A 27,648-nucleotide genomic window follows, 5' to 3' on the forward strand; every position below is an offset into this window, starting at 1 on the left:
GCGGCCGCGGCCCCGCCCCCGTCCGCCCCTCCGCTCGGCGCTGTCAAGCGAGCGGCGCGAGCGCGGAAGCCCGGGCCGCCCGCAGCCCCCGCCCCCGCGGAGCGCGCGCGCCTCGGCGGCCACGCCCCCTCCCGCCGGCGCGGACGGGCAGAGGACCGTGAGGAGGAGGAGGAGGAGGCAGAGGGCCCTGGGCCGCGGCCCGCCCCCGGCCCGCCCCCTGTGCCTGCGGCGTGGGGAGCCGGGCTGAGGCGGAGCGGGGCGACCGAGGGGCCGGCGGCTGGGCTCGGTTTCCTGCTCAGTGGGCGTCGTTGGGGCCCCGGCGGGCCCCGCCCCCGCGCCGCCCACCCCGGCCCCCGGCTGTCACTCAAGGCGGCGGGCTGAGGCCGGCGGCAGCGGCGGGCGGAGAGAGAGGCAGCTACGCCACAGCCCAGCGGCGGCCATTCGTGGAAAAATAGGCCGTCCCGCTCCTCCCAGCTCCGGCTGCGACCGGCCTTCTCCCCGCTACCCCCACCCCACCCCACCCTCCGCCTCCTCCTCCTCCTTCTCCTCCCCCCTAGAGCGGCGCCTCAGCGGGGCATTAATGCGGGATGAGCGGTATGTAACCCCCTCCCTCTCTCCCTCCTGTGCACACCCCTCCCTCCCTCCGCTCCTCCCTCCACCCTTCATCGCCCCTCTATCCCGCCCTCTCGGGTTCCCCCTTTTCTTCCCTCTGTTACCCCCTTCTTACCCCGCTCTTCTCTCGCTGCCCCTCCGCCCATCCGTGCTGCTTCCTCTTGTGCCCCCTTTCTTCTCTTCCTCTCCTGCCTGCCCCTCCGGCTTGCCTCCTCCGTACCTCCCTCCTCCATTCCCCCTTTCTTCGCTAACCCTCCCTCCTGTGCACATCCCTCCCTCCTTCATTCCTCTTTTCCTCCCTCTTTCCCTCCCATGCACAACCCTCCTCCTGCCCCCTAAAGCATCGGCGGCCACTCAGTGGCCGTCGATGCTTTAGGGGGCAGGAGGAGGAGGAGGGTTGTGGGTGGTTTTTTCCTGCTGTCTCTGGGAGAGGAAACCAAACCTCCCCTTTCTGGGTGTTAACTCTCCAGCCCCCATGGGTTGGGTTTCAAACCACGTTTCTTAGGACTCGTTCTTTTGTAATAATGATTTGTACTGTTGTTTTTATGAAGAGGCAAAAGCGACACACTGGGAGCCGAAAAGGATATGCTCGTAGGTTTTGTTATTGTATAAATGAAGGTGAATAATTAACCTGTTACACTTGATATTTTTGCAGATCAAAAGAAGGAGGAAACTATGCCCACAGAGGGAGAGAAATCTCCCGAGGCAGAGAATAACAACAATAATAATAAAAAAGGGAAAACTGGAGGCTCACAGGTAAAGAACACACACCCGAATAGGGAAGTGCACAAACTATTAGCATTTAAAATGAAATGTTCAGCTAACAGCATTTCCTGCTCAGGGCATCTTTCTTTGGGTTGAATGAAACGCAGTTGGTTGGGTGCAATGTTTTTACTGCCTGGACATGTTTGTTTGATTGCATTTTGCAGTGATCAGCTGCTTTCTATGTAATAGAAGTATTTTTTCATTTTTTTCTTTAATTTAGGGGGGAATAAAAGACTGAATTGAGGATGCAGTTGAGGTCTTGGCTGTCACATAATCATTGATAATTAGGGACTTTTAAGGACAAGTTTAAATATTATTTACAACAATTCATACTTCCTTATTAAGAGCTGTGTCATTGGTCTCTATGCAGAAGCACCTTTTTTTTTTTGTGCTTCCTGTGCAAACCTTAATCCTGACTTTTGAGGGTTCATACTTGCGCTCTTCTCCTGAATCTTTTCTGTTTTCTCTCTTTGTGGTTATGGATAGGATTCTCAGCCTTCACCTCTCGCTTTGCTAGCAGCCACTTGCAGCAAAATAGGAACTCCTGGTGAGAATCAAGGAACTGGACAGCAACAGATTATTATAGACCCAAATCAAGGTTTGGTGCAGCTTCAGAATCAGCCACAGCAGTTGGAATTGGTAACAACTCAGCTTGCTGGAAATGCTTGGCAGCTCGTTGCTGCTGCTCCTTCTGCTTCAAAAGAAAATAATGTTGCTCAGCAAGGATCTTCGGTTGCCTCAACTGCTGCAAGTCCCTCCAGCAGTAACAATGGAAGTACATCTCCTTCAAAAACCAAATCGGGCAATTCTTCTACAACGACCCCTGGACAATTCCAAGTCATTCAAGTACAAAATCCAAGCGGGAGTGTCCAATACCAAGTGATTCCACAGATTCAGACAACGGAAGGTCAAATCAATCCATCTAATGCTACTGGTCTACAAGACATACAGGGTCAAATTCAGCTTATTCCTGCCGGGAATAATCAAGCTATCCTCACAACTGCAAACAGGACAGCTTCGGGGAATGTTATTGCTCAAAACCTAGCAAATCAGACAGTTCCAGTCCAAATTAGGCCTGGTGTATCCATACCACTGCAACTGCAAACTATTCCTGGTACTCAGGCACAAGTTGTAACAACGCTACCTATAAACATTGGTGGGGTAACACTGGCACTGCCTGTAATTAACAATGTTGCCACTGGAGGAAGTTCGGGGCAAGTTGGCCAGTCTACTGAGAGTGGAGTTTCCAATGGGAATCAGCTGACATCTACACCTGTCACTTCTGCCTCTGGTAGTACCATGCCGGAGTCTCCTTCCTCATCTTCCACAGCTACAACCACTGCCTCAACATCTCTGACTAGCAGTGACACACTGGTAAGCTCTGCAGAAACAGGCCAGTACACAAGCACAGCAGGCAGCAGCTCAGAGCAGGCGACTGAAGAACCTCAAACATCTGCTACAGACTCCGAAGCCCAGAGCTCCAGTCAGCTTCAGTCCAATGGACTACAGAATGTCCAGGATCAGTCAGGTTCCCTTCAGCAGGTCCAAATCGTAGGCCAGCCTATTCTGCAGCAGATACAGATCCAGCAGCCTCAACAGCAAATTATTCAGGCCATTCCTCCACAGTCATTTCAGCTCCAGTCAGGGCAGACTATACAGACCATCCAGCAGCAGCCTTTGCAGAATGTTCAGCTGCAGGCAGTGAGCCCAACTCAGGTGCTCATCAGGGCTCCAACTTTAACACCATCAGGACAGATCAGCTGGCAAACTGTGCAGGTTCAGAATCTGCAAAGCCTTTCAAATCTTCAAGTTCAAAATGCTGGGTTACCCCAACAACTAACCATTACCCCTGTGTCTTCAAGTGGTGGCACAGCCATTGCACAGATTGCTCCGGTGGCTGTTGCTGGTACCCCCATCACCCTGAATGCTGCCCAACTTGCTTCAGTACCTAATCTTCAAACAGTAAGTGTTGCCAACCTGAGTGCTGCAGGTGTTCAAGTTCAAGGAGTTCCTGTTACCATTACCAGCGTTGCAGGTGAGTGGTCTGACAAAGTTTTGGGTTTTTGCTTGTTTGTGGGTTTTGTTTTGTTTGTAGTGGTTTGTGGCTTTGGTTTGCTTTTTTTTTTCCACTATTGCAAGAATACCAGATGGTTTTAAATTAACACTTTTTTCAGAAATTTCTGTAATAAATGTTAAACACTTAACTGTGAAGAAATACCTTACACTTATCACTAAAATTCAGATTTTAAAATTGCTGGCATTTTTGCTAAACATGGAGTTAATATTACCAGTTGTGTCATTTGAAATGGAACTGTTTGTATTTGATAAACTATACTTAAATGATTCTGTCCTCCATCTTGCTAAAGACATGTAGGCTCCCAAAGTGAACATGAGACTTTATTTTTAGAGCTTTGCTATGTTTGAAAAAACAACAAGAAAAATCTTTTTCCAACCAGGCAGTATTCCTAATCTCATTTTTGGGGGATAGTGAATGAGAAGTGATAATATGTGAACTGGGATACCTTGTGTCCTAGCATGCATTCGTATGGAAACGACTCGTTGCATTCTGCACTAGTTCATAAAGTTGGTCTCTTAAAAGCATGAGTTCTGAAAGGAGATCGAGTGGAATAAGGTGTACTTCCACACAGCACAGTTTCTGTGGCTTGCTTTAAAATAAAAATATATCATCAACTGGTGACTGTGCTGCAGTACTGGCTGCTGAACTTTTGATACATATTATGAAATGCCTGTTTGGTTATGCTGGTCTAATAGCTGGGAAAGGAGCTAATAGGCTCTAGGCTGCATAACTGAGCTTAGTTTTATGGTAAACTCTGTGCAAGGTCTCTGCAGTGTCCCACAAGGGCAGCTCTATATGTAAAATTTGCTGACTTTTAATGTTTCAGATAAAACTTGATTTAGGTAGGAGTTCTCTTTGCCAGCTTGATAACTACTTACATAAGCTTGGGTTTATGTCATAGAAGTAAAAGTCTTCTGTTGTAGTAGTTACAATAAACTCTTCTTAACTACAGCCTGACTGTAGGCAGTTTTTTGGTACAAAACTGTAAGAAAAAGCCCATCATGTTTAACTGCTGTCCAGTCTGCATAAGCAAACGTTAGTGTCATATTGACTTTTAAATGGTTTGGCTTCTTATAATCCTGTACTAAGATGAGAAATTTGCCATTGGGAGAATTTTGTCTGGTATGGTACTTTTTGGCACTGGATGGCATGTTGAAATACTAAGAGCTGAGTTAGATGCACTAAACCTAGTTTGTTTAAGGAGTGTCACACAAATGTTAATTTGGGTAATCAGAATTAAAATCTTGACCTTGTGTTTAGCTGTAATGGTTCAAAGAGAAGTTTTGGTTAGCTGTAGCTGAGCAGCTGCAGTCCTGTTTACCTTGGAACACTTCTTTTCTTGATGGGAAGGTGCCAGTTTGCCATTATTTTTAGACAGAAATCTCTGCTTTGGTAGGAGACTCATCATAGGAAGCCTGCTTTGGGAACAGCCTAGATTTGGGGATGCAGGAAGAACCTTTCTACATGTAGTTTTTTTCCTGCTTACTAATGGTGTGCTACTGTTTAGTACACACTACCAGGTATTGGAGCAAGAGATTCTGAATATCATCTTTGTTGGTTATACTTACCTTACCTGCGCTTGCATATTATGTCTTTTGGAAAATGAAGGGATTGAGATTGGTAACTTGAGGATGAAAGAAGGAGAATGAGTCACAAGTATGGTCCTGGACAAGCCAAGCCTTAGTCATACAGTGTTTGTATGTTAACTAGACTACATTTTGTGACCATTGAATTCCTCTTCACTGTGCCCACTCTCTCCCGCCCTGCTCCCAGTAAGCCTTACGGCTGTTTCCATAATTTTTTGGCAGCAGTGAATCATAGAATAGTTTGGATTGAAAGGGACCTTTAAAGGTCATCTAGTTCAACCCTTCTGCAATGATCAGGGACATCTTCAACGAGACAGGTTTCTCAGCGCCCCATTCAACCTCACCTTGAACATTTCCAGGGATGGGGCATCCACCACCTCTCTGGGCAATCTGTTCCAGTATTTTGCCACACTCTTTGTAAAAAACCCTTTCTTATATCTAATCTCCACCTATCCTCTTTCATCGTAAGGTCATTCCCCTTTGTCCTTTCACTACATGCTCTTGTAGAAAATTCCAACTCTCTTGTAGCCCCTCTAGTTATTGGCAGGTGCTGTAAGGTCACCCCAGAGCCTTTTTTTCTTCAGACTGAACAACACCATTTCTGTCAGCCTTTCCTCATAGGAGAGGTGCTCCACCCCTAGAAATATTCTGACATTATTTCCTTTCCTTAGTCAATAAGGCACTATTTCGCCCCCAAGACTTTATATTAGGGAGAAAGAACAAGCCTTGTGAATGCAAGAGATTACTTGTAATTTTCTTCTCTTACCTATCTCTGCTTCTGTCCTGTGAAACTTCTTGATGCTACACTCTGGGAATGGGAGACATGGGAGAATGGAAAGAAGTGTGAAGAACATGATGTCCATAATGCCGTATTATTCCAAATAAAGAATGGCTATGAAATAGAATATTGCAAACATGCTAAGATCTAAACTTTGCTTGCCACTTAAAAATAATAAGATAACTTGATCAGGGCTATTAACTTCCTCAGGTTTGCTGGTTTTTATTTGAATTTTTTTTTTTTTGTTATTCCCAGGCATCATTACAGGAAACCTTTTGAAAAATAAGCAGCTCAGCTACCTCAGTATCTGCAGACTGGTATTTCTTTTCTGCAGTATCTGAGCTTGCCAGTGTGAAGTGTCTTGAAAATAAGTTGAACTCCCCACAAGTAGATCATTCACCACAAATGAGCAGTAGAAGTAGGTGTTAGAAATGAGCCAAATGGAGGATGTCCAGGAAATATTAAGGAGAAGGCTGAGTGAAGAACTCATCCCATGCATTGACTCAGGTGCGCTAACTTTGTTAGGGAAGTTACTTTTGTCCTTCAATCAAACCCGTTCAATCGAGCCAGCTGAGTTTCTAGAAAAAAACTTTAAAAATCACAGTAAAAAATCACAATGAATAACTGTTTTTGTATTTGTGTCATATTTCTGTTCCCTGAACAGTGGTTTTCCTAGTTGTTTCTACAATGAGATATTTAAGCACTTTTTTCTTTAGCTTTTCAGTAGTAAATGAAATAGTAAAGCAAAAAAAAAATCTTAGTTTAAAATTATAACAGAACTGTTAATTGATAGAAAATTTTGAGAAACGGGGGGAGTTATGTATTTTGTTGAGTTGTTTTTGTTGTTTTGTTTTGTCAAATAGATTCTAAATTCCGAAAGAGACAAATTTCACGTTGGGAAGAAAACCATTAAAATCTTCCAGTAAACACTATATTTTGGTCTACCTTTTATACCTTTTGTTACTGAAAGTCTACTGTAAACTCTTTTTGAGGGTTTTTCATTGTGTTTTTCAGTTAAAAGTTCAAAAACTGATCATGGTAAGTACCGTACTTTGGGTTTTTTGCTGCATGTGGTCAAAAAGCAGGGTAAAGCAGAGAAGTTTCACATTCTTTCACTTTCTGGCCTGAGGGAGAGCTTTAATATCAATGATGAAAATTATTTTTTTACTCTGAGAGCATCTGAGTACTGACACAGGTTGCCCGGAGAAGTTGCAGACTCTCCGTCTTTAGAGATATTCAAAAACTGTCTGGACATGGTCCTGGACAACTTTCTGTCAGTGGCCCTGCTTGAGCAGGGTGATGGTACCAGATGGCCCTCCAGGGGTCTCTTATAGTCTACACCAATATGTGATTCTGTAAAATTTTATTAAGATGTACTTTGTGTCAGCCAAATGCATAATTAAATGTACTGAAGAAAATTTTAATCTTCTCATCCAGTGAAGTTTCTGAGCCTTAAAACCAGATGTTTAAACTGTTGTTTAATTAAGAGGTAGTCAAACAACATAAAAACCATTGTTTACTTGAACATTTGGGGTTCTACTAATACCTACCTTACTATGACATCAGTGTCTGGCATAGCATTTTACCAAGCTAGTTCAGTACAAAGTATTTCTTCTGTGCTGTGTCAGTTGTTGTTTTGCACATGGTTCCCTGGAGAGCGGATAGTCTGGAATGTAATAGGTGGCAGCTTCCTGAATTTAGCCCCTATGGTCTTGGGGACAAGCAGATACTGCAGAGTACCCTTGCCTTTTTTCAAGGCTTCTGCTGTGAGAGTTGCAGATGCAAGTTCAAAGGACTCCTGTCCCCAGCCCCATCCCTTTTAAAACAAGGTATCTTTTGCCTTTTTAAAGCTTATTTTCAGGCCCTTTGATTTGTCTAGATGTGTTAACTGACAATATAAGTGACTATTTGAAAGGAACTGATTTTAGTACTAGTTGATTCTAAGAAAAATATACAATTCATAAAATTGTTTCCTTTTGGTAGGCTAAGTTGTTTTATCTGGTTGGTTGGTTTTGGTGTTTTTCTCTCTTTGTGTTTGTTTTTTTGGGGTTTTTTTTGTGTTTGTTTTTTGTTTGGTTGGTTTGTTTTGTTTTATCTCTCAGAATAATTCCCTCTTATGAGAAAAAAAATAGATAAAACTCATATCTACTTTAATTACACATCTTAGAGTAATTTTGTTACATGGTGATGGAGGTGTTTGCCCCATACAAAAGTGAATGAGGTGCTTTGTTTTAAAATAGTGAAAAATATTATTTATATTTTATTCATACTTGTTCCAAGCTTTTTTACTTGCTTTTAAGCAAAAAAACCATTGCAGGTTCCATCACCCTGCAATGCAAGTTCAAGCCATTTTCTTGAACTTGAATGGTGACATGGCCTGAATTAGGGGGAATTTGGAGTTCATCCACCCAAAATAACCTGGAGCAATGACTTCTGTTCAGTGGAACAGTCTGTTGCCTGGCAATACTACAACTGGAAAGTTTTAAGTCTTTTGTAGGGGTGGGCTGTCGACTCTGAAATAGTTATTAACAAATAGTTATTAATGACAATGAAATCCAGTGCCAAGTGTTCTTATTGGGGTACTTTGAAAATATAATGAGCCTTGCCCTTCTGTTTCATACTCTGTAGTAATGTGGCTTGATACTTTCACATCACTGTGATTGGTAGTTACACGATTTGCCAGTACCTTGAGGTCTCCTGATTTTTTTGTGCATTTTCTCCCTTGACTGCATCCAGCGTCAGCCTGTCTTCAAGGGTTTCTCTTCCCTTTCCCTCTTTGTTAACTCTTTTTGTGTGACAGTCATTAGTTTTAGGACTTGCAGTTTAAAGGCTGAATATATTGTTTAGACATGACTGTCATTCTGGGTCAAAGTTTGATGAGAGTTTGAAGTGTTCTACCAAATTCTTTAAACAGGAAAAAAATTGATTATTTTAGATGTATGTCGCTCAGGAATAGTGACTGGAAAAAGCAAAACATCACACCCATTTTTAAAAAGGTAATAGGTAGGCCCCTGAGAAGTACCAACCAGTCAGCTTCATCTCTGTGTCTGGTAAGATCATGGAACAGATCTTACCAGGCATATGGGTACAGAGGTGATTAGAGACAGCCCATATGTTGTCCCAAATGTATGTCAAATGTGACTTCACAAAGGGCAAGCCATGCCTGACTAATCCAGTGTCCTTCTGCGATGGAGTCACTGTATGGGTAGGTAAAGGAATAGCAGCTGATAAACATCTACTTCATCTGCCATGACTTACAGAAGGGTTTTTGATATAGTCTCTCACAGTAGCCTTGGAGAGATGGATTTTATGGAAGATTGGAAATGGCTGGATGGCCACATTCAGATTTGCCATCAGTGGTTCAATCTCCAAATGCAGGTCAGTAATCAGTGATGTCCCTCTGGGATCCGTACTGGGACCAGTACTGTCAGTATCTGTATTAATGGCGTTGTGGGATTGTGTGCACCCTCAGCTAGTTTGCAGGTAGCACCAAAATGAGTGGTGCAGTTGATGTGCTTGGGGGAAAGGATGCCATTCAGAGGGATCTTGGCAGGCTGAAGTGGGAAGTGGGCCAGTGTGAACCTCATTGTACTTCAGCAAGGCTGAATGAAAGGTCCTGCACCTGTGATGGGGCAATCCCTAATGTCAGTATAGATTGTGTGATGAAGTAATGGATTGAGAGCAGCTCTGTGGAGAAAGACCTGGGGATGTAGGTAGATGAAAAATGGGATATGTGCTGGCAATGCACGCTTGCAGCCCAGAAAGCCTGTTGTATCCTGGGCTACATAAAAAGAAGCAAGGCCAGTAGTTCAAGGGATGTGATTCTCTCTCCCTTTACCACTGTTGTGAGATCCCATACATAGTACTATGCCCAGTGCTGGGATCCCCACTAGAAGATAGACATGGATCTGTTCAAGCAGGTCCAGAAGAAGGCTGTGAAAATGATCAGAGAGCTGAAACACATCTCTTATGAAGACAGGCTGAGAAAGTTGGGATTGGTGAAACTGGTGAAGAGAAGGCTCTGGGAGACCTTATTGCAGTCATTCAATAAACAATGGGATCTTGTAAGAAAGACAGACTTTTTACCAAGGCCTGCCCATAGTAACAGCACAAGAGGCAGCAGTTTTAAGCTGAAAAAGGGTAGCTTTAGATTGGACATAAAGAAGAAATTCTTTACTCTCAGGGCGGTGATACATTGGAACAGGTTTTCTGGAGAGATTGTACATGCCCCATCCCTGGAAAGTGTTCAAGGTGAGGTTGGGTAGGTCTTTGAGCAACGTGATATAGTTGAAGGTGTCTCTGCCCATGGCAGGGTGATTGGAGCTACATGATTTTTAAAGGTGCCTTATGACACAAGCCATTATATGATTCTGTGAATATAGGAATCAAAAGTGTTTCTGACCCTGTCTCATGCTGACTGCAGGTGATGCATACAAGAACAGTGTTCAGATACACTTCTCACCATTCAGTCATCTGCAGCTCAGGTCTTCCTGAGCCAGAAGTGGGATTTTCTTTTTATCATGTTTAATAGTTCTTGATGGATTTATTTTCTCTGAATTTGTCCTTTCTTAATCTCCCTAACTTTTTTTATACAGTCGATATTTATCTGCAATATATGGTGTTTTAATTGTTGCATAAGACACGTTTTTATTTAATGTTCTTAAGCTCCTATATTATGAAGATTTAAAATACCTGATTCATCTTCATACTACTCACAGTCTTCTATTATTCTCTATTTCTATGCTAGATTTTGAGAGAGGGAAAGGTGTTTAGTCTAAAGTCCTGAAATACTGCGCTTACACTAACGTTGCTGAATGAAAGAAAATACATTTTTGTGACAACACATATCCTGTGGGACTCCTCTTGTGTTAATGTAATAGTGAGTATGTCTAGAAACAGAACTCAGTGAGTGGTGTAGCTAAGAAAGAAGGGATGCCTGTAGGTGGTAAGAAGGTGAAAAGGGTTTAAAATAGCCACATTACATACAAGCGAACTGGCAAATATACACACCAAACATGGAAGTCAAAGGAGCTGAAGGATAGGGGTTGCATTTTTTTTTTTTTTTTTAAGTAACTTACAGTACTTTCCTGGATGTTCATTGACAAGCAAGATGCAGCAAACATCTTGAAAGAAACAAGCTGCAAGCTGTGGAATCTGCAGTAAAAAGATAAGTACGAAGTACTGGGCTGAATTAAAGAAAACAAAACAAAACAAAAAAGTTTTAAAAAAAGGAGTCTTTATTAGTTTTTTACTTCATAGTATGTGACTTGGCATTCTGAGAGTATAGATGGGAAGAGTACAGAAATGTAGCATACTTCTTCCAAAGTCATGAAAGGTCGCAACTGTTCTCAGGTTGCCTTGAGCTGAGAATTGTTGCAGAACCGCAGTGTTCTAAATATTATAGTGGCATCCTTTTAAAATGTTTTAAAGTAATTACAGGAGAAGCATTTAGTCTTCTAATGACAAAATTGCTTTGGTTATGTGATTTTATTAAACTGAAATTCAGTACAGTGGCAGAAACAATCTAACAACAAACTGCTGGTGAAAACAAACATTTGCCATGGTGATGGTAGCATAAAAATAAGTGTCAATATACTGTTCCTTGAACTTGATGCCTAAGGAGTGTGCAATCTACCTGTTCAGATAAATTGCCAGTGGAGAATAACCTGGTAAATATGCTTCAGTAAAACAAGTCTTTTCTGCCTGACCTGTGAATAGCAAGGCATGACTTCATCATTACTTCTAAAATAAAATGGGAAGGCGAAGCATTTCAAGTACCAACTTTGCTCATAATTGCCAGGTAAAATAGGTTTATAATGAGCTATTTTTGTGCTATAAACTTCAAAAAGAAAATGTAAGCTTTAAAGTCTTCAAAGAAGAATGTTACTATAGCTGTATTTCCATATTAGATTATGTGTGTCGTCAATACAGATATACTCTCTGAGAGTATTGGGTTTTGCCATCTCCTCTCTCACTCTGTATTGTCAGAAATTGGACCATGTAGAACAGGAAATGAATTGGCTGAGCTTTTTTGATCATAAAATGCCAAGCAAGTGAATTCAGTGATATGGCACATCTTCAACAGCTTGTTAGTATTTTTTTCTTTTTTAAAGCGTACTTAGATCTGTGCTAAGCCAACATTCTTGTTCTTCCATTTCCACCTGGTGGGAGGGAAAGACGAGAAGCATATTCAAAATCTCATTTCAACAGCTTCCTCACTGTAAATTGAATTTTGGAGTACTAAGCTTCATGTGATTTTGGAGCTTGTAGATGAAATAAATCAATTCTTACTGTTTTAATATATTAAAAACCTTTTAATAGCAGTGGTGATTATTGGAAAAGCTAACTGTATAGGGAATAGGATGTTGTGTTCTAAGAGGAATATTAAGTTCAAGTGAAACAGTGTTATTATTGGGGGTTGTCCTGTGGAGAGCCAGGAGTTGGACTCAATGTTGCTTGTGGGCCCCTTCCAACTCAGGATGTTCTGTGATTATTGAAAAACAACTCTGTTTTTCAGAGGTCAGTGATTTCTAATGGATAATTTAGTCAATGAAAGTTGCTTGATTTATATGCTATAGCGTAGTAGCTTTGGAAGTAGTCAGGACTCCATAATGAAGTATAATTTTTAGAATCAATATTTCGCTCTGGTCATGACACTTTCACCAAAACAGTAGCTCTGGATGGATGTAGTCTCTTGAGAAATGTAGCATCTGAGCACAGGCTTAGGTTAGTTTGGGGTATGGTTTTACAGTTATATTGATTCCTGTATGTATCCATTACTAATGATGGAATTTCCACTGATGTTTAATACTGCTGAAAGTTGAAAACAGTCATATACCTTGATCAGTTGGTTGTTGGGAAAACTGTATCATCCCAACATGCATATTAAATCTCCATAGATTGGCATACTGGTACTATTTTATTGTAAAGAGAGAATTTTCAGTTCATATCTTCCTGCCAAAAACCCCCTTGGGATAAACGTTAAGTACAAGCCTGAGTTTCCTTAATTATAGTTTCAAGTGATGATGTGACCACTTTTCTCTTGAGAAAAATACTGAAGTTTAAGAAATATGAGCCTTGATTTTCTTGTTTCTTTGGTCATCGGGAAGTAACTGACAAAAGCATGAAACTTTTCCGTTTGTTCTGATCCAAAAAAACAAGACTAGGTAAAGAGTTTTATAGGGTTAACAGTGTTATGGAAGATGCCAGAACTTTTATGGGTTTGGAGTTTGGATCTTACTAATTTATGTGTCCCTTCATTTGTGATTCTATAATATATATTCTATAATAATATATATTCTAATATATATTCTATAATATATATAGAATATATTCTATAATATATTCTATAATATATTGTGATTCTGTTATTCTATAATGTGTGGTTTTGGAGTTTTGTTGGTCCTTTCCTGGTGAAGGCTATAACGAAGTTTCAGTTACATCTTTAATAAACAAATTAGTCTTGACATTGGTCAGCCTGTCTACGCCATAGGCTGTTAATAAAACTGAAGCTTGTGGCTCATGTTTAGTTTTACCTGTAAGGTCTTCAAAAATGTTTTATGAATCTTGATTTTTTTTTTTTCCTTATAATATCCTTTAAATTCGTTTTAATCACCTTGCCTTTTTTTTTTTTTTGCATATTTACTTTTATCTTGATCAACATAACATTTCATATAGCCAACATATTTACTTCAAGGACGTTTGTGAACCTTCTATTCAAGTGTCAAATATGTAAGCCAGCTAAAGCATAATCAAAATCTCATAACACCCAAGCATAAAAGCTCCCAGCCCTACCTCCCAAAATCCAAATAGAGTACTGGAACGTTAGCTTATATTTTTTCATATTAGCCTACTTCTGTCCTTTCAAGATTCAGTTATTACTGCTTCATGGCAATACTCAGAAATTGAATGGAGATGCAACAAACGACACTTTGAGTGTGTATTTTTGTTTCCATATGGCAGAAGTGGGGGGTTTTTTTGTGGTTTTGGGTTTTTTTCTTTGTTTTCTTTTGTTTCAGTTCGTCAGGTATTGAGCTCCTAGTCCTATCCCTGTTTAAGAGTTAAGGGGAAGAGTTATGGCCCCATTCTGTTGTGGCTGTAAGCTGTAGAATAATCTTAGAGTTGGGGCAAGGGGATGGGGGAGATGTTCCATAAAAATAAATCTAAGAGCCTCAATTTCTTATATCTGCTATTAGTTTCCATGCAGTGTGTCTGATACTTCGCAGCACAGTTGGCGGTTGGGTTTTCAGTTATTGCTCTAAGGTTCCCTATGCAGGAAACTACTTATGTTCATCTGCAGAGAAGTGTTCTTGGACACTCATCCTAAATATACTTTTCTTTTTGTCTATTTATTCAATGATGATGAAAATCAAGGCTTTTTGGAAGGGTCTCTTGTCTTTAGTATAACAAGTTCTTTTTCTGATTCCATCTCCTTCTTTAGAATACCTAATACATTGACCAAATTTTCTTTTTATTTGAAGTCACAGTATCCAAAACAACCAGAGACATTGCCTTGCTTTAACTGAAGCCACCACTTGGTTGTTCAAGACTAATTTTTGTGAAACTGTAGCTCAGTATTTGATTTTTGTGTTGGTTTAGTATGGGTGTTTCTATGTTGTATTTGTGGTTGCTCTTTCCTATATTTAATAAAGTAATAAAAAGTCAACTTGCTTTCAGTTTAATGAAAGGTACTACCAGCTGGAAAAACTTATTTTCTGGCTCAAAGTAGTGAAGTGCCCTCAGGTTGTCCTAAAACACTTGGGGAAAGCCTTACATGTTTGAAAAGTCATTAAAGTAACTTGGTGAAACTTCTGGGGCATTGGTTTGGTTTTGTGGAATATGATTCTTGCACTAAAGGAAACTGTCTTCATTTCTTTTAAGATGCTTAAACCCCTGAAACTCTATTGCCTTGAATTTAATATTTTCAAATGGTACTTTGAACAGAAGTTAAGCTTAGTTATGATGGTGTTAAGTAATTTTTTAACACAGACTTAGGAAGCTTTTGAAGAAGAGAATAACAAGTTCTTACAAATCTTGACAAAGTTAGCCATGGTCAAAAGATAGAAACTTGCTGCAGTGCCACATAGGATGTAGAAAAGACGGATGGTCTATTTGATGCTGCAGTTTGCACTGGAAACTTTCTGCTTGTAGTAGCATCTGGGCACAATGCTGTGATTTGTGATGACCCAAATTTCTTGTAGTAGTTGAGTGAATCCAGTTTCTCTCCTTACTCCAAACTGATCTTCTCTACAGCATTTGTGGGTCCCTTGCATCAATACTTTCAGTTTCTGTTCTGGGGAATTCTTCTTTTGTCACATGTTGTCTCTTCATAAATCTTTTTTAACCACTGCTTAGGAGAGCAGAATTGTCAGCATACTGCATCATCTTCAGTGTAAATACTGAAATTCAGTGTTGTCTTCACATATATATAATTTTAAAATATGATTTATGCTTCTTTCTTCAGCATGAAACCTCCTTCGTAGTAATTTTTTTTAAATTAATCTCTAAATAATTGACACAGACTTTTAAAAAAATGTTTAAATCTTGGCTATATCTTAATCAAAACATTCTATTTTATTATATGGATATGTTATAAATATAAATAAATATATTTTATTTTAAATAAATATAAAGTATATAGATATAATAAATTATCTGTATGTCTTTGTGGAAGAAGAATATTAAAGGATGCTTTTTAAACTTACAGCACCTGATGCGTGCAGGGCAAGGGAAGATGAAAAACTTCTTTTTCCCCATTGCTTTGCATCAGTGGTTGTTAATGCTGAGTTGCTGCATCAGCTCTGATGCCTGTAGAGCTTTGGAACTCTGCAGGATGTCTTGTAGTAATATGCATTGAATTACGGATGCTAACTACAGCCTTCTTTTGGCTTTTTAGAATATGCACTTGAACAAATGTTCTTTTTTGCAGCATTAGCCACTGTGGCTCTAGGTACATTTTGCAAAGTGTTTCTCAAATTTTGCAGTCAGGTGCACCCTACTGAGAAAACTCTGTCATTGATGCTGTCATCTTTTGGACTGCTAAATGTTGGTTGCATAACAGCAGCAGGAGATACATCAAATTTTTCTGAGGAGCTATGTACTAGAACTTAGAAGTGTCCTTTTCTTAGTCTTTAATTTCTCTTCTTCCCAAGATCCAATTTTATAATGCTTTATTCTCATGATTTCTCTAGATCATTAAAGTTAAGCCTGTTTCTTTCCCTTCTGCCCTATTTGCCTCAGAGATTAGTCTTTCATGCTTGCTACTTAAGGTGAGCAAGAATAGGAAAGCAGGGGTAGTATGTGCTAAAAGGAAGCTTGGTTTGACTTACAATGGATGGCCAAGCCTAATAACCAGTGGTCAATCACTGTAGAAAAGTACTTTTTAGGTACCATGCATTAGCTTTCTTAAATCATTCAAGTGTTGTTACAGTTTTGCAAATCAGTTTTTAACCGAAAATGTGATAATGTGATTGGTGGGTGGGTGTGTGTATTATTTGCCTTCATAGAAATTACTTAAAGTTGATGAATTTTTTGTGTGAATGTGTTACCAGCTCATGTATGGGAAAGTACATGTGAGTTTTAACTGCTAAGATGCAATTTTACTGCAAAATTGGAAAGCTGGGCAAGTGGTACTGAAGAATAAAGGATGTGCAACCATGTATCTTGATAATCCTGCGTCTTGTGTTAATAAGTAATGTGTTTACTTAATGGCTTAAATGGAAAAGATTAGTGACTAAGATCATGCAGGTTCTTATATTTGAGAAGCTTAAAAAATTTCTATTCAGTCATAATGATACTTGTGATATTGCAATAAGTGAGACTCCTATTGCACTTGAATTGTAAAGTAAATACTACATCAGGTTTCCTTGCTGTTTACATTTTGTCCTGGGGTCAAATAAATGGTTACTATCCAAAAGCAAGAGAGAACTTAGGCCTGAGAGGAAACAAAATGCAATTGAGTATCAATGTTAGCTTGTATCAATGTTATTTTGTAACATTTGGTTGTAACTTTATATCCTGGCAGTGTGTACAATGAGGCTCAGTCATACACAAGTTCAGAGATGATTTTGTTAATCAAGATATTTCACGATTTCAGAAGTCATTATTTAAGAAACCATGGGAACTTGACACCTCTTTCAAAAGCAGGTGACAATGTGTGGTGACTGCTTTCACAACTCGTGGAGAATAACATAGATGAACTGAAATGTGACTTTGTTCCCTCACATAGTGATTTGTTTAGACCTCTTTCTGAAACTTGTGCTGAAACATGAGAGCTCCTGTTACTGGAAGGTTTGATTATGAATGGTGAGGTGTAGTGGTATCAGGTCCTGTGGCTTCAAGTATGTCAGGAAGAAGCAATGTCAAGTGATCTCATGACTGTAGCAGCATTTCTGGAAGGCTTTAAATCATATTTTAATACCTCTAGTAAGACATTGAAAGGAACATTTTTAATAAACCTTTTTTTCTCCATCTGGAAAGTGTCAAAAGATCATTCTGTTCCTGTATGGATAACACTATCTCAACCACCTGTTTTTAGAATAAGCAGGTTTTTTTGTTGGGTTTGGGTTTTTTTCAAATAAGAAGTCACTTTGGACCTAGATCCTCTCAGCTGAAAAGTCCTCACTGTTTTAAACATTTAGAAGTTGCCATCATTAAATTTAGTAGGCTGCCGACAAACTTGTATCAACATTTAAGTTTTCTCAGTATCTTTTCTTTGGTAGATGTGATTTAGGAAATAATTAAATTCTCTTAACTCCCCTTTATATTCCCTTTATTTTTCTTCCTCTTTAATAGGTACAAGTGATGTAAAAGTTAAAGCCCCTAGTGATCCACAAAATTCTAGTATATAGTTTAAAAAAAAAAACGTACAACTTAAGACTATCACAGACTCACTTTGAAATTTTAGGCATGTTCTCTCAGTTGTTTTGTGAAAATTTTCTGATTTTTCTTCAGGAGAAAAGATATTTCAACTGGTCTAAAATACACTCCTATTATTCTCTAAGAACAAAGACTTTTATGTTTAGCAGCTTTAAAATCAGAATAGATACATTTCTACCCCATGTACTACTAGTGTGCTAGGTTGTTGGAGTGCTCTCTCAGGAATTCAAAACAAAAATTGTCCAGTACTTGCATTGTTGAACTTTGAAGTGTTTTCTGATAGTTATGTAAATCTCTGAAAAAGAATATTTATCATATATATGTGCTTTCTTCAGTTAATCTTTTATCTCAAAAAGTTAGATTTGCTTATTGGATATTGTGGCCTGGTTCTTTAAATAAGACAATTTGTATGATATTTTGAGAGCTTCAGAACCTCCTGTTCTGAATTTAGTAAGTGGAATTCAAGGGAAAGGAATTTAAAATAGAGAATCCATGAGATTAATTTAAAGAACGAAAATCAGTATTCTTATTAGAAAATGTTATAACAAGTTAATGCTATCTAAAGAGCAGTCATCTAATTACTGTTTCACTGAAACCATGTGGGGAATGTAATTGTCTGCCTGAGCAACCTTTCTTGGCATTGTACCCTTTGTATTTTTATTGTCATTTTTACAATTATCATGAATTTCTACTCAAATGTATCACTGTATTATGTTTAATAAATAGATTAAGGTTGTAGCTAAGTAGTGTGTATCCTGTACTCCAAGATATTCCCTGTCCTCACATTGGAGAAGGAAAGTTCAGAACAGGTAAAGTGTGTGTCAGCAGTGGTACTTGATATTCTGAAGAAGTATCAGAAGACCCTTCTATGGTTGGCCATCTTATGGCTTGGACAGTGAAAGCTGGTTCATATTGAATCAGCAAAATACATTGGATTTTTAGAAATGCTGAACAGGCTTCTCTATAAATGTGGATTGGTCATATCCAAGAATTATATCCTGGATATTAACCAGTAGTTATGGGGTGAGAAAAGGAGTCATCCTCCTTAGGGTTCAAGTGCCTCAATTCACATCTTACTTGAAAAGCCTTGGTCTTCAGCAGCCCAGGGAAAGGTGGTGTTGAAACATTAATATGAGTTCAAAAAAATCAGAGAGAAAAAGATAATTATCCTCTTCAACTGAGTTCTGACTGCAGACTGATTAGGTCTTAGGATTTCTTTGCTCCAGTAGGACTTAGTGACATAGATGGAGTCATCCTTCTAATAGACTCTAATAAAAAAGTATAGTTCTTAATAATGTACTCAAAAGTATGACAAATAATGGTAACAGAATAAGAGACTGCAGTAGGTGTGGCCACAATATCTGCTATATCTTTGACTTTCGTACTGACCATTCACAAACTCTTCATTTGTAGTGCTGCTCTGTGAATTAAAGGAGTTTGCATCCTGGGTATGTTTAACAGACAGAGAGTGGATTATGCTCTGCAAAAGACTACATGTTGAGCAAGCTCTTCCTTTTCATTTACCTTTGGCTCACCAGAAAGTGCAACTGGTATTCAACAGAAGCAATCACATTATCATGTTAATATTATCATGTTAGAATAAGCATTAGATATAAAAAAAAAATTATTAGCTTTTTTTGACTCTGGCTACTTATAGCACTCAGTCAGTGTTTCAGCAGCTTAACAGCCTAGCAAGGAGTTGCCCCAGGACTAGCACTTTCTTTGGAAGCTCTAGTATCATCTTCAGCCACTGTTAAACCAAAGTACTAGATATTACTATTTGCATTTATATCATGATATTCTTCTTACCCTATCATATTCTCCCTCAAGTATTATCATGAGTGCTTTTCTTTCTCATTAAAGTATGGGAAATAAATGTATTTCCAGTACATTGTTACTCTGAAAAGAAAGACTCAGTTCTATCCTAAACATATGGGGACTCTGCACTCAAGGTTAAGCCTATAATTATTTTTCCTCTGCTGCAGATACCAGACTTCTTTCAGAATTTTTTTTTGTTTGTTTTGCTATCTGTCCAACAGCATGTGGGGTTCAAACACTATCTCTTATGGGCTTGTCCTTGATCTTTTCAGAGAACTGAAAACAATTAGCATCTGTCAGTATTTGTGGCCTTCTTAAGAAGATGGGGAATTCATGTTTATTCATATCTAGGCAGATCAGCTGCAACTTCCAGATGTAAACTAAGGGAGATAACTGGGAAAATTTGGTCACTGCCTCAGGTGAAAATAACCTGGTACTGACCTAGGCAGAAAACAGATTTATTCTATTTCCTGTAGCCAGCAGTGGCCTTTAGATGACAAGTCAAGTCACTTTGGGAGATTCTCTGTATATCATGTTCTTCAGTGCTAACCTGTCTGCATGTATGTTCTGCTGTTAGGTGATATGTGTTAGGTTTCATCTCTGGCTGGTAGCATGGTGTCACACAAGATAGTCTGTCCAAGCATCTATTGCCCCTCAGCAATCATGAGAATGAAGCAGTCATTGTCAACTCCCTCAGTAGCTAGGGGGTTTAGGCTTCAGAGAGAGCATTCTTCCTGGTCTTATCCCCATTGTGGGTGTCTGTTATGGATGCTGCAGAAGTCATTAAAACCCATTAAAATCTCTCTGAATCACGTTATCCCTAAGGAATCTCTGTGTTTTAAATGAATGCTTTAATACTGAGGATTTTCAAGTCTTAAAATACTGTATTCCACTCCAAAGAATTCTGGTTGCCTCCTATACTCTCTCAATAAGGAGATCATATTTTCTTTAATTTTACACTTGTATGAAGGCACTGAATTTTTGAAAATGGCAGCATCTAATTATATTTGTTCCATTCCTGTTACTGGCAGGGCTGGCATTCAGTGTTGTCATATTGTGGCTGGAAGTCATATCTCTGTATATCTCTGTGTGTCAGATTTCATTTATTATGTGTGTTTTCTAAAACTGTATAGTACTAACTTTTAAACTAAACATAATATTACTGTGCTGTTCAAGAAACATTTATTACCTATATTAGAATAGTTTCTTTTGCGTTAATATCAAGACAGTAATCTAGATTTCCTTAGATCAAGAAAGCCAGTGAGATCAATGGACTTATGCAATGAAGCTGAATTCTTCATTCAAGTCAGTCTTAGAATTTCATTTGTTCCCTTCCCTGGGGCGGCTGTTCCAGTGATCAGCCACCCTCTCAGTGAAGAACCTTTTCTTAATGTCCAACCTGAACTTCTCCTGGTGCAGATTCTTGCCATTCCCTCATGTCCTATCACTGGTCACCAGAAAGAGGACAGAAGAGATCATCACCTCCCCCTTAAGGAAGATATAGACTGGGTGGAGGTCACTCCTCAGCCTTCTCCAGCTGAACAAACCAAGTGACCTCAGCTGCTCCTTGGAAGTCTTGTCCTCAAGACCTTTCAGCATCTTGGTCTCCTCCTCTGGATACTCTCTAACAGTTTGATGTCCTTCCTTAACGCACCCAAGCCAGAGCAGAGGGCTTGAGGTAGGGCTGCACCAGTGCAGAGCAGAGCAGGACAGTCATTTCCCTTGCTTGGCTCACTGCATTCTGCTGGATGCACCCCAGGATATAGTCCTTTGGGCTGCCAGGGCACACTATTGACTCATACACAGCTTGCCATCAACCCAAACACCAAGTCTCTTTCCCCAGGGCTGCTCTTGCTTCTTGTCCCCCCAGTTTGTGCATCTAACCAGGATTACCCCATCCTGGGTAGAAAATCCTGCAAAACAATGATCCCAAGAAAGCTTTGGAATGTTAGTGTGTTCGAGTCTAGTCCGAAGTTTCCTTTTCTTTGCAAAAGTTCCTTTCTGGTTCAATGTTGATTCAAGACACGTTGTAAGAGAAGTGACAATTCTGTAAGTGCCATAAAGCAACTTTTAAATTAGTTAATCGTAGTTTTCTGAATGAAGATGTAGTTCAAAGGTTTTTAGAGAGACATTAATTGGCAATTGACCAAACAATATTTCTGTGTAAGATTTTGTCTGTCTCAGCTTTTAAGAAAAATAATATATTTATTAAACTAGTTAATTTTTTTAAATTCTAGTCAGAAATTTGCAATCTTGTGATATTTTAATAACAAATTACATTAAACAGGGCTAGCAGGTAGGTAGTGCTTCAAGAAAATGGCTGAATTTAATATTTTGTTTGTGGCTTCCCTTAATATTAGGCGGATCTTTGACCTATAAAATGTATAAAGGTTATTTGTGCATTCTACTTATTGAAATGACTAATTAAAGGTACAAACAATTTTTATTTTACAGGTCAACAGCAAGGACAGGATGGAGTAAAAGTACAGCAAGCCACAATAGCTCCTGTAACCGTAGCAGTAGGTGGCATTGCTAATGCAGCAATTGGTGCTGTTAGTCCTGATCAGATAACACAAGTGCAGCTGCAACAAGCTCAACAAGCTTCTGATCAGGAAGTGCAGCCTGGCAAGAGACTGAGAAGAGTTGCCTGCTCATGTCCTAATTGCAGAGAGGGAGAAGGAAGGTAAAAGTAACTTTTATCAGTATATATTTAAGCATCTTATCACAGTTTGCCTCATTTGGGAATGAGATTGTCCTATATTGCCTAGATTTTTAATGCTTTCTTTTAGAAAGTACATTTGTGTGGGCTTTTTTAGACAGGGATTAAAATTGTCTCTATTAGCATGAAATGTTTCTCCTAATAGCTGGTAATGTTGTAGAATATAACTGCTTAGCTGTTTAAATATGATCTTTTTAGAGGCAGCAATGAGCCAGGAAAAAAGAAACAGCATATCTGCCATATTGAAGGATGTGGAAAAGTTTATGGCAAGACATCTCATCTTCGAGCACATCTGCGCTGGCATACCGGTGAAAGACCATTTGTATGCAACTGGATTTTTTGTGGCAAGCGGTTCACGAGGAGTGATGAGTTACAAAGGCATAGAAGAACCCACACAGGTTGGTCATTCCTCTCTGTAGCCATAGCACAGCAAGTCTGAATCATAGTGGCCGTAGTTAAACAATGGTATCAAGGTTCTCACTTATAAAGTTACCTGAAAATTACTCTTAAATGTAAATAAAGTAACTTTAAAACAAGGAAGAGGTAGATTTCACTTTTCATCAATTTAAGATGGCTGTGAAATCATATAAATGAAAAAGGATCTGTTCCAACTGTGCTTTTGTACCTAGACTAGAAAAAGATGACCACTTCATCACAGATAGATGGTGTAGATTAGCTAGTACTGGATCTAAATGTAACAAATTTAGGTCAGGCATGTAGAATTGGCCATGGACCAGAGTTATTGTTTCCTCACTTGGATTAGCGCAGTCCTTAAGAAGTTTATTAACCTAGTCCATACATTAGATTTGGTCTTCTTGGGAAATTTCCTTAAGTTTCAAGTGGGAACTGATACAGCAAATTCTCTTAACAGTTCAGATTGGAAAATCTGACCTTTTGAAAGGTGAAAATTATATCAGCCTTCATATTTTAAACCCAGGAGAGTGTATCCCCTTCCCTGTCCCACCTCCCCAACTTATAGCATCTGATGTCTAAGCGCTAATTAAATTTGAACAGTGACAGGGCCTTTTAGTATCTTGAATTTGTCTCTCTTGATGTAGATTTCATACATCCTCATGGAGTGTTAGAATTCATGTTTCAGAATTTGCTTCTCATCTCTGTAATCTAAATAACAGAAGTGTTCTTAAAAAATGCTACCAAGTTGTTCTTTGAGGGCTTTTATCTGCCTCACTCTTGTAGGTTTTTGGAAATTTATGAAAATTCTCTGGTGACCTGAAATTCAAACTTCTCATCAGATAATCGCAGCATAGCAAATATTTGTTAAGAACATTTTGGTAGTGAAGAGTAGATTGCCAAAAGCCTGTGACTGAACAGAACACACCTGGAAATGAGTCAGAAAAGAAAATATTATATCCTTTTAAAGACACTTTGTTGAATAGACTAGGGTGAGATTCAAATGATCAAGCAGTGTTCAGTGCTTTCTTTCAGTAACATTTTGGTTTTGTTCTTCTTCTTAAAAAGGTGAAAAGAGATTTGAGTGCCCAGAATGTTCTAAAAGGTTTATGCGAAGTGACCATCTCTCGAAACATGTCAAAACTCATCAGAACAAGAAGGGTGGTGGAACAGCCCTTGCTATAGTTACCTCAGGAGAACTGGACTCTTCAGTTACTGAGGTTCTTGGTTCTCCAAGAATTGTCACTGTTGCTGCCATTTCTCAAGATTCAAACCCAGCAACCCCTAACGTTTCAACAAACATGGAAGAATTCTGAAAGGATCATTTATATGGACACCTAGTGCTGCACTTAAGTTTACATACCTTTCAGGATATGGAAGTGGGCTGGTAAAGTGGATTACAGAGCAGGAAATCATTTTTTCAGTCATGACTTCTGTAAGTGTTCCAGGTTGGAGGGTGAGCATGGGAAGTGTACACCGGTGCAACAAGACAAAAATTTCAAAAATACAAACAGCGCAAATTGATGACTGGATAAACAGATGGAGGAATAATATTTCTATACTGTACTTTTTTAGTTATATGTCTGTATATTCTGTAATGATTTTAAGTGAACTTTACCCCCCTATTTTAGCACTGTATGTTAATGTGTTTATAAAATCAGATAGTATCAATGTAAAACAGGGTGGACCTTGACTAGGATTAATACCATTTGATGAAGGTACATTGTTTTTAACATAAATTTGTAATATTTTCATGAAAGCATCCTTTTCCTATATGGCACAGCAAAACAGAGTACAGGATGAACAACAGTGGATGTATTTTAGGTTTTTGCGCAGTCCATACAACACATCCGTTAATTTTGGCCATCTTTTCTCAAGTTGTGGAATTACCCAAACAGCAGCTGGGTGATGCATGCTGCAAAGTGGTTCTGAGGTGGGCCTCAGATTAATTTTGACTACTACATTATGGTAGTGTGTATAAACGACAATCAGTGAGTTCTAATTCCTCTCTTTGTGTGGAGAGCTAGGGTTATGTAGAATTAGTGTAAACAGTAGGAAAGATAAAACCATAGAAAGATATTAACATAAGATTTACAAAAGTAATGGTGTCTTTATGTAGAATGAAAAAAAAAATTGTGTCAATTTTTGGTAATTCATTTCATTATGTATATCCCTGCCCATGGCAAGGAGGTTGGAACTAGATGATCTTTAAGGTCCCTTCCAACCCAAACCATTCTGTGGTTCTATGATTCTGTATTTTAAAACATCTGTGGCCCATTTCTAACTCATAGGTAACTTGAATCTTAAAAACTTGACCTTAGGTGTTTGAATGTTTTAATTTTGTTAGAATTCATGGCTATTAATCAGACAATTGAGTGTTGTAGCTCATTCTCCAGTATCTCCTCTCTGTAAATACTAGTCTGTTATGTAGTGGTTAATGTGCTGAGTTCTTTGTGCTTGGACTTAATAGCCAAAGAAAAAAATTATCACATTTTAATTTATAAAAAGAAGAAAGTAAACATTTTCTCTTTTCCCCTAAACATTACTTTCTCTATTTTATCTTCAAGGACAATAAGTGGGCTGGTAATAAATAACTGTTACCTATCAAGTCTTATATTGAGCGTCCAACCACAAAACAAACTGGGAAAAGAGAAATATTTTTATCTTTTTGGGACATGACTTTTGGTTTCAAAGTTTTGGTTACATTTTCAGATGTGACAGTGAATACAGAGGTAATGTAAAAAAAAAACCCAAAAAACAAAAAAAAATCCAAAAAAACAGCAACAAAAATTGCATTTTCTATGTGAAAATTCCAGTAGGTACAAGGAGGAAAGATGGCCAAATATTTCATATTCAGGATCTTTAATTACTTCCCATAGGCATAAATGTAACCTTTAACATCTACAGTCATTTTTTAATAAATTCTCATGACCAGTTTTTAAGGAGATTTATACACCAAAATATTTTTAATGTAACTAAAGGAAGTACAGTGCAAGAAGAATAAGATGTTTTTCTTTCCCCTGCAAATTATGAAGGGAAGAATGTGTGTGGTAGCTGTTGGTTTGCAAGATGTAACAGGTACCCTGTGCATTCCCTAATGAGCATATACTTCTCATCTGAACAATTTATCAATCTTGTGGTGTTTTCTGTATTTTTGAAGCAAAAGAAATACCATTGTTTACACTGTGTACACTTTAGGCCAGCCCTTTGTAGCAAAATACTAAGCTGAGGGTATTTTATACTTTCAGTTTACATAAAAAGCTTTGAGATTAAAGAAAAACAATTTTACACTGTGGTTATAAATTTCAAGTTTCTTAAAGCTTTTTTAGACTTGTAACAGAGTCTTTAAATTTTAGTTGGGTTTTGTACATTATTTTGTATATTTTATTTAAAGTACTCTTAACTGATGTATCTGGATTTAAAACATCAGAATCAATTAGGTGTTACATTTAATACAGATGAACATTAGGTAGTATTAACTGTTAATTTTATTATATAGGAAATGAAACGTCAAAGATATATTTTATCATTATGCTTCACAATCAGTGCTCTACATTACTTTATGCAAAGAAGAACTTTCCTAATATTAATATCATATTTCCTAAAAGTTAACAGTTTTGTAAACTGAAGTGACAAGCATTCTGCACAACCATTTCATATGTAATTTTTTCCTGCATACTTACGTATGCAGATAGGAAACTGAAGTAATTTTTAATCTGCAATGAATCCTTATTATAGATGTATCCAAATCTAAATCTGGTTGGCTTCATAGCATCTCAAGTACATTAACTTGTGTTAGCAGGTGCACATTTTACTGCTGGAATTAGAAACATTCTGCCGGTCTGTTCTGCATACCATTCTGAATCCACTTTTCTGTCTTAAAAGGATCGTAAATTTCAATGTCCTTTATTTGACTCAGTGGGATATAGCTGTTGTAAGTAATAGGGCACAGATGTGCAGTAGTATCTTGTTTAATGGCATTTCACTGTTCATTCCCTTTGCCACCATTAAAAATTTTGCTTTATTGTAATTATCAGTGCAAAGTGTATTTACCATGGTAGAACTCCAGTGTTAGAATAGTTTTTTTCTTACAATATACTTTATTTGGTTAGGTTTGTGTATGTGTTGCCGATTACATTAGCAATTGGTGTTAAGTCATTATTTATCACATTCTTTCACGAGAGCAGTAATAAAAGTGTGTAATCTAGGAGAAAAAGTTAATTTGTCAAAGTTAAGTAAGCATGATGTTTAGGTCCTATTTTTCAATTTTATAACTGTTTTATTGCAAAAATATTTGTATTTAAGTCTTCATTTTAATGCCTTGTGGTGTTTTTTTATGCATGTCACTGAATTGTCATCCCGCAAGAATTGATGTGCAGCATAGGGTATTAAATCTACATAATGATTTTGAAACAGAAAAATAGTTGATGGTAAAAATGTAAATGTTTTGCAAAAATTCCTTATAAAAAAAGTTTTGTAGTAATATTTCACTTGTAAATTTTTCTAAAAAAATGTGGAAAAGGAAAAAAATGAGAGTAACGTTTCCCCACATCTAGAATTTAGAAATTAATTCTGCCAGCAAAGCCTGTAAGGCATTAATCTGACACTTTTACAATGCTGATTTGTATAATTTTTTGGTGGGTTTGGAACTAAAATCATGTACAAGTTGTTGCCTGCAATAACATTTTGCAAGTAACCTATTAAAATTCCCTTGAGTTTGAAAGGTTTCTTCATTTAATTGCTTACAATATAAAGCAGCAATAAATTATGTTTGTGTGATAATCTGTTCATCAAGAAGAACACTAGAAAACAAATGCTTCTCAATGGGGAAAGGTTGGCAGCAGCTTCTGGATTTGTGTAATTAAGACCTGTACTTGCTGGTCAGCGTTTCCCAACTGGCAGACTCCCAGCAGGGAATTAAACCAGCAGATTCTAGCTCAGCATGAATTCTGTGGGGTTTGTTCAGCTCTTGCGAATGGAAGCTACGGTTATTCCTGAACACACC

At 38.4% G+C, this 27,648-nt stretch overlaps 1 protein-coding gene across 1 annotated transcript; it reads left to right on the forward strand.

Annotated features, from left to right (window-relative positions):
* The first annotated feature begins 108 nt into the window (after positions 1–108).
* SP4 (Sp4 transcription factor) lies at positions 109–27,366 on the forward strand. Its single transcript, XM_085050897.1, has 6 exons — positions 109–594; positions 1,268–1,368; positions 1,864–3,412; positions 21,968–22,196; positions 22,431–22,630; positions 23,712–27,366. Exons 1-6 carry the CDS (start codon positions 588–590, stop codon positions 23,957–23,959), a joined length of 2,334 nt encoding a protein of 777 aa, XP_084907023.1. The 5' UTR covers positions 109–587; the 3' UTR covers positions 23,960–27,366.
* Positions 27,367–27,648: the final 282 nt, after the last annotated feature.

Source organism: Lichenostomus cassidix, chromosome 2 (genome assembly GCF_008360975.1).
Source record: "Lichenostomus cassidix isolate B80296 chromosome 2, HeHo_3.0, whole genome shotgun sequence".
Classification (NCBI taxonomy): Eukaryota; Metazoa; Chordata; class Aves; order Passeriformes; family Meliphagidae; genus Lichenostomus; species Lichenostomus cassidix.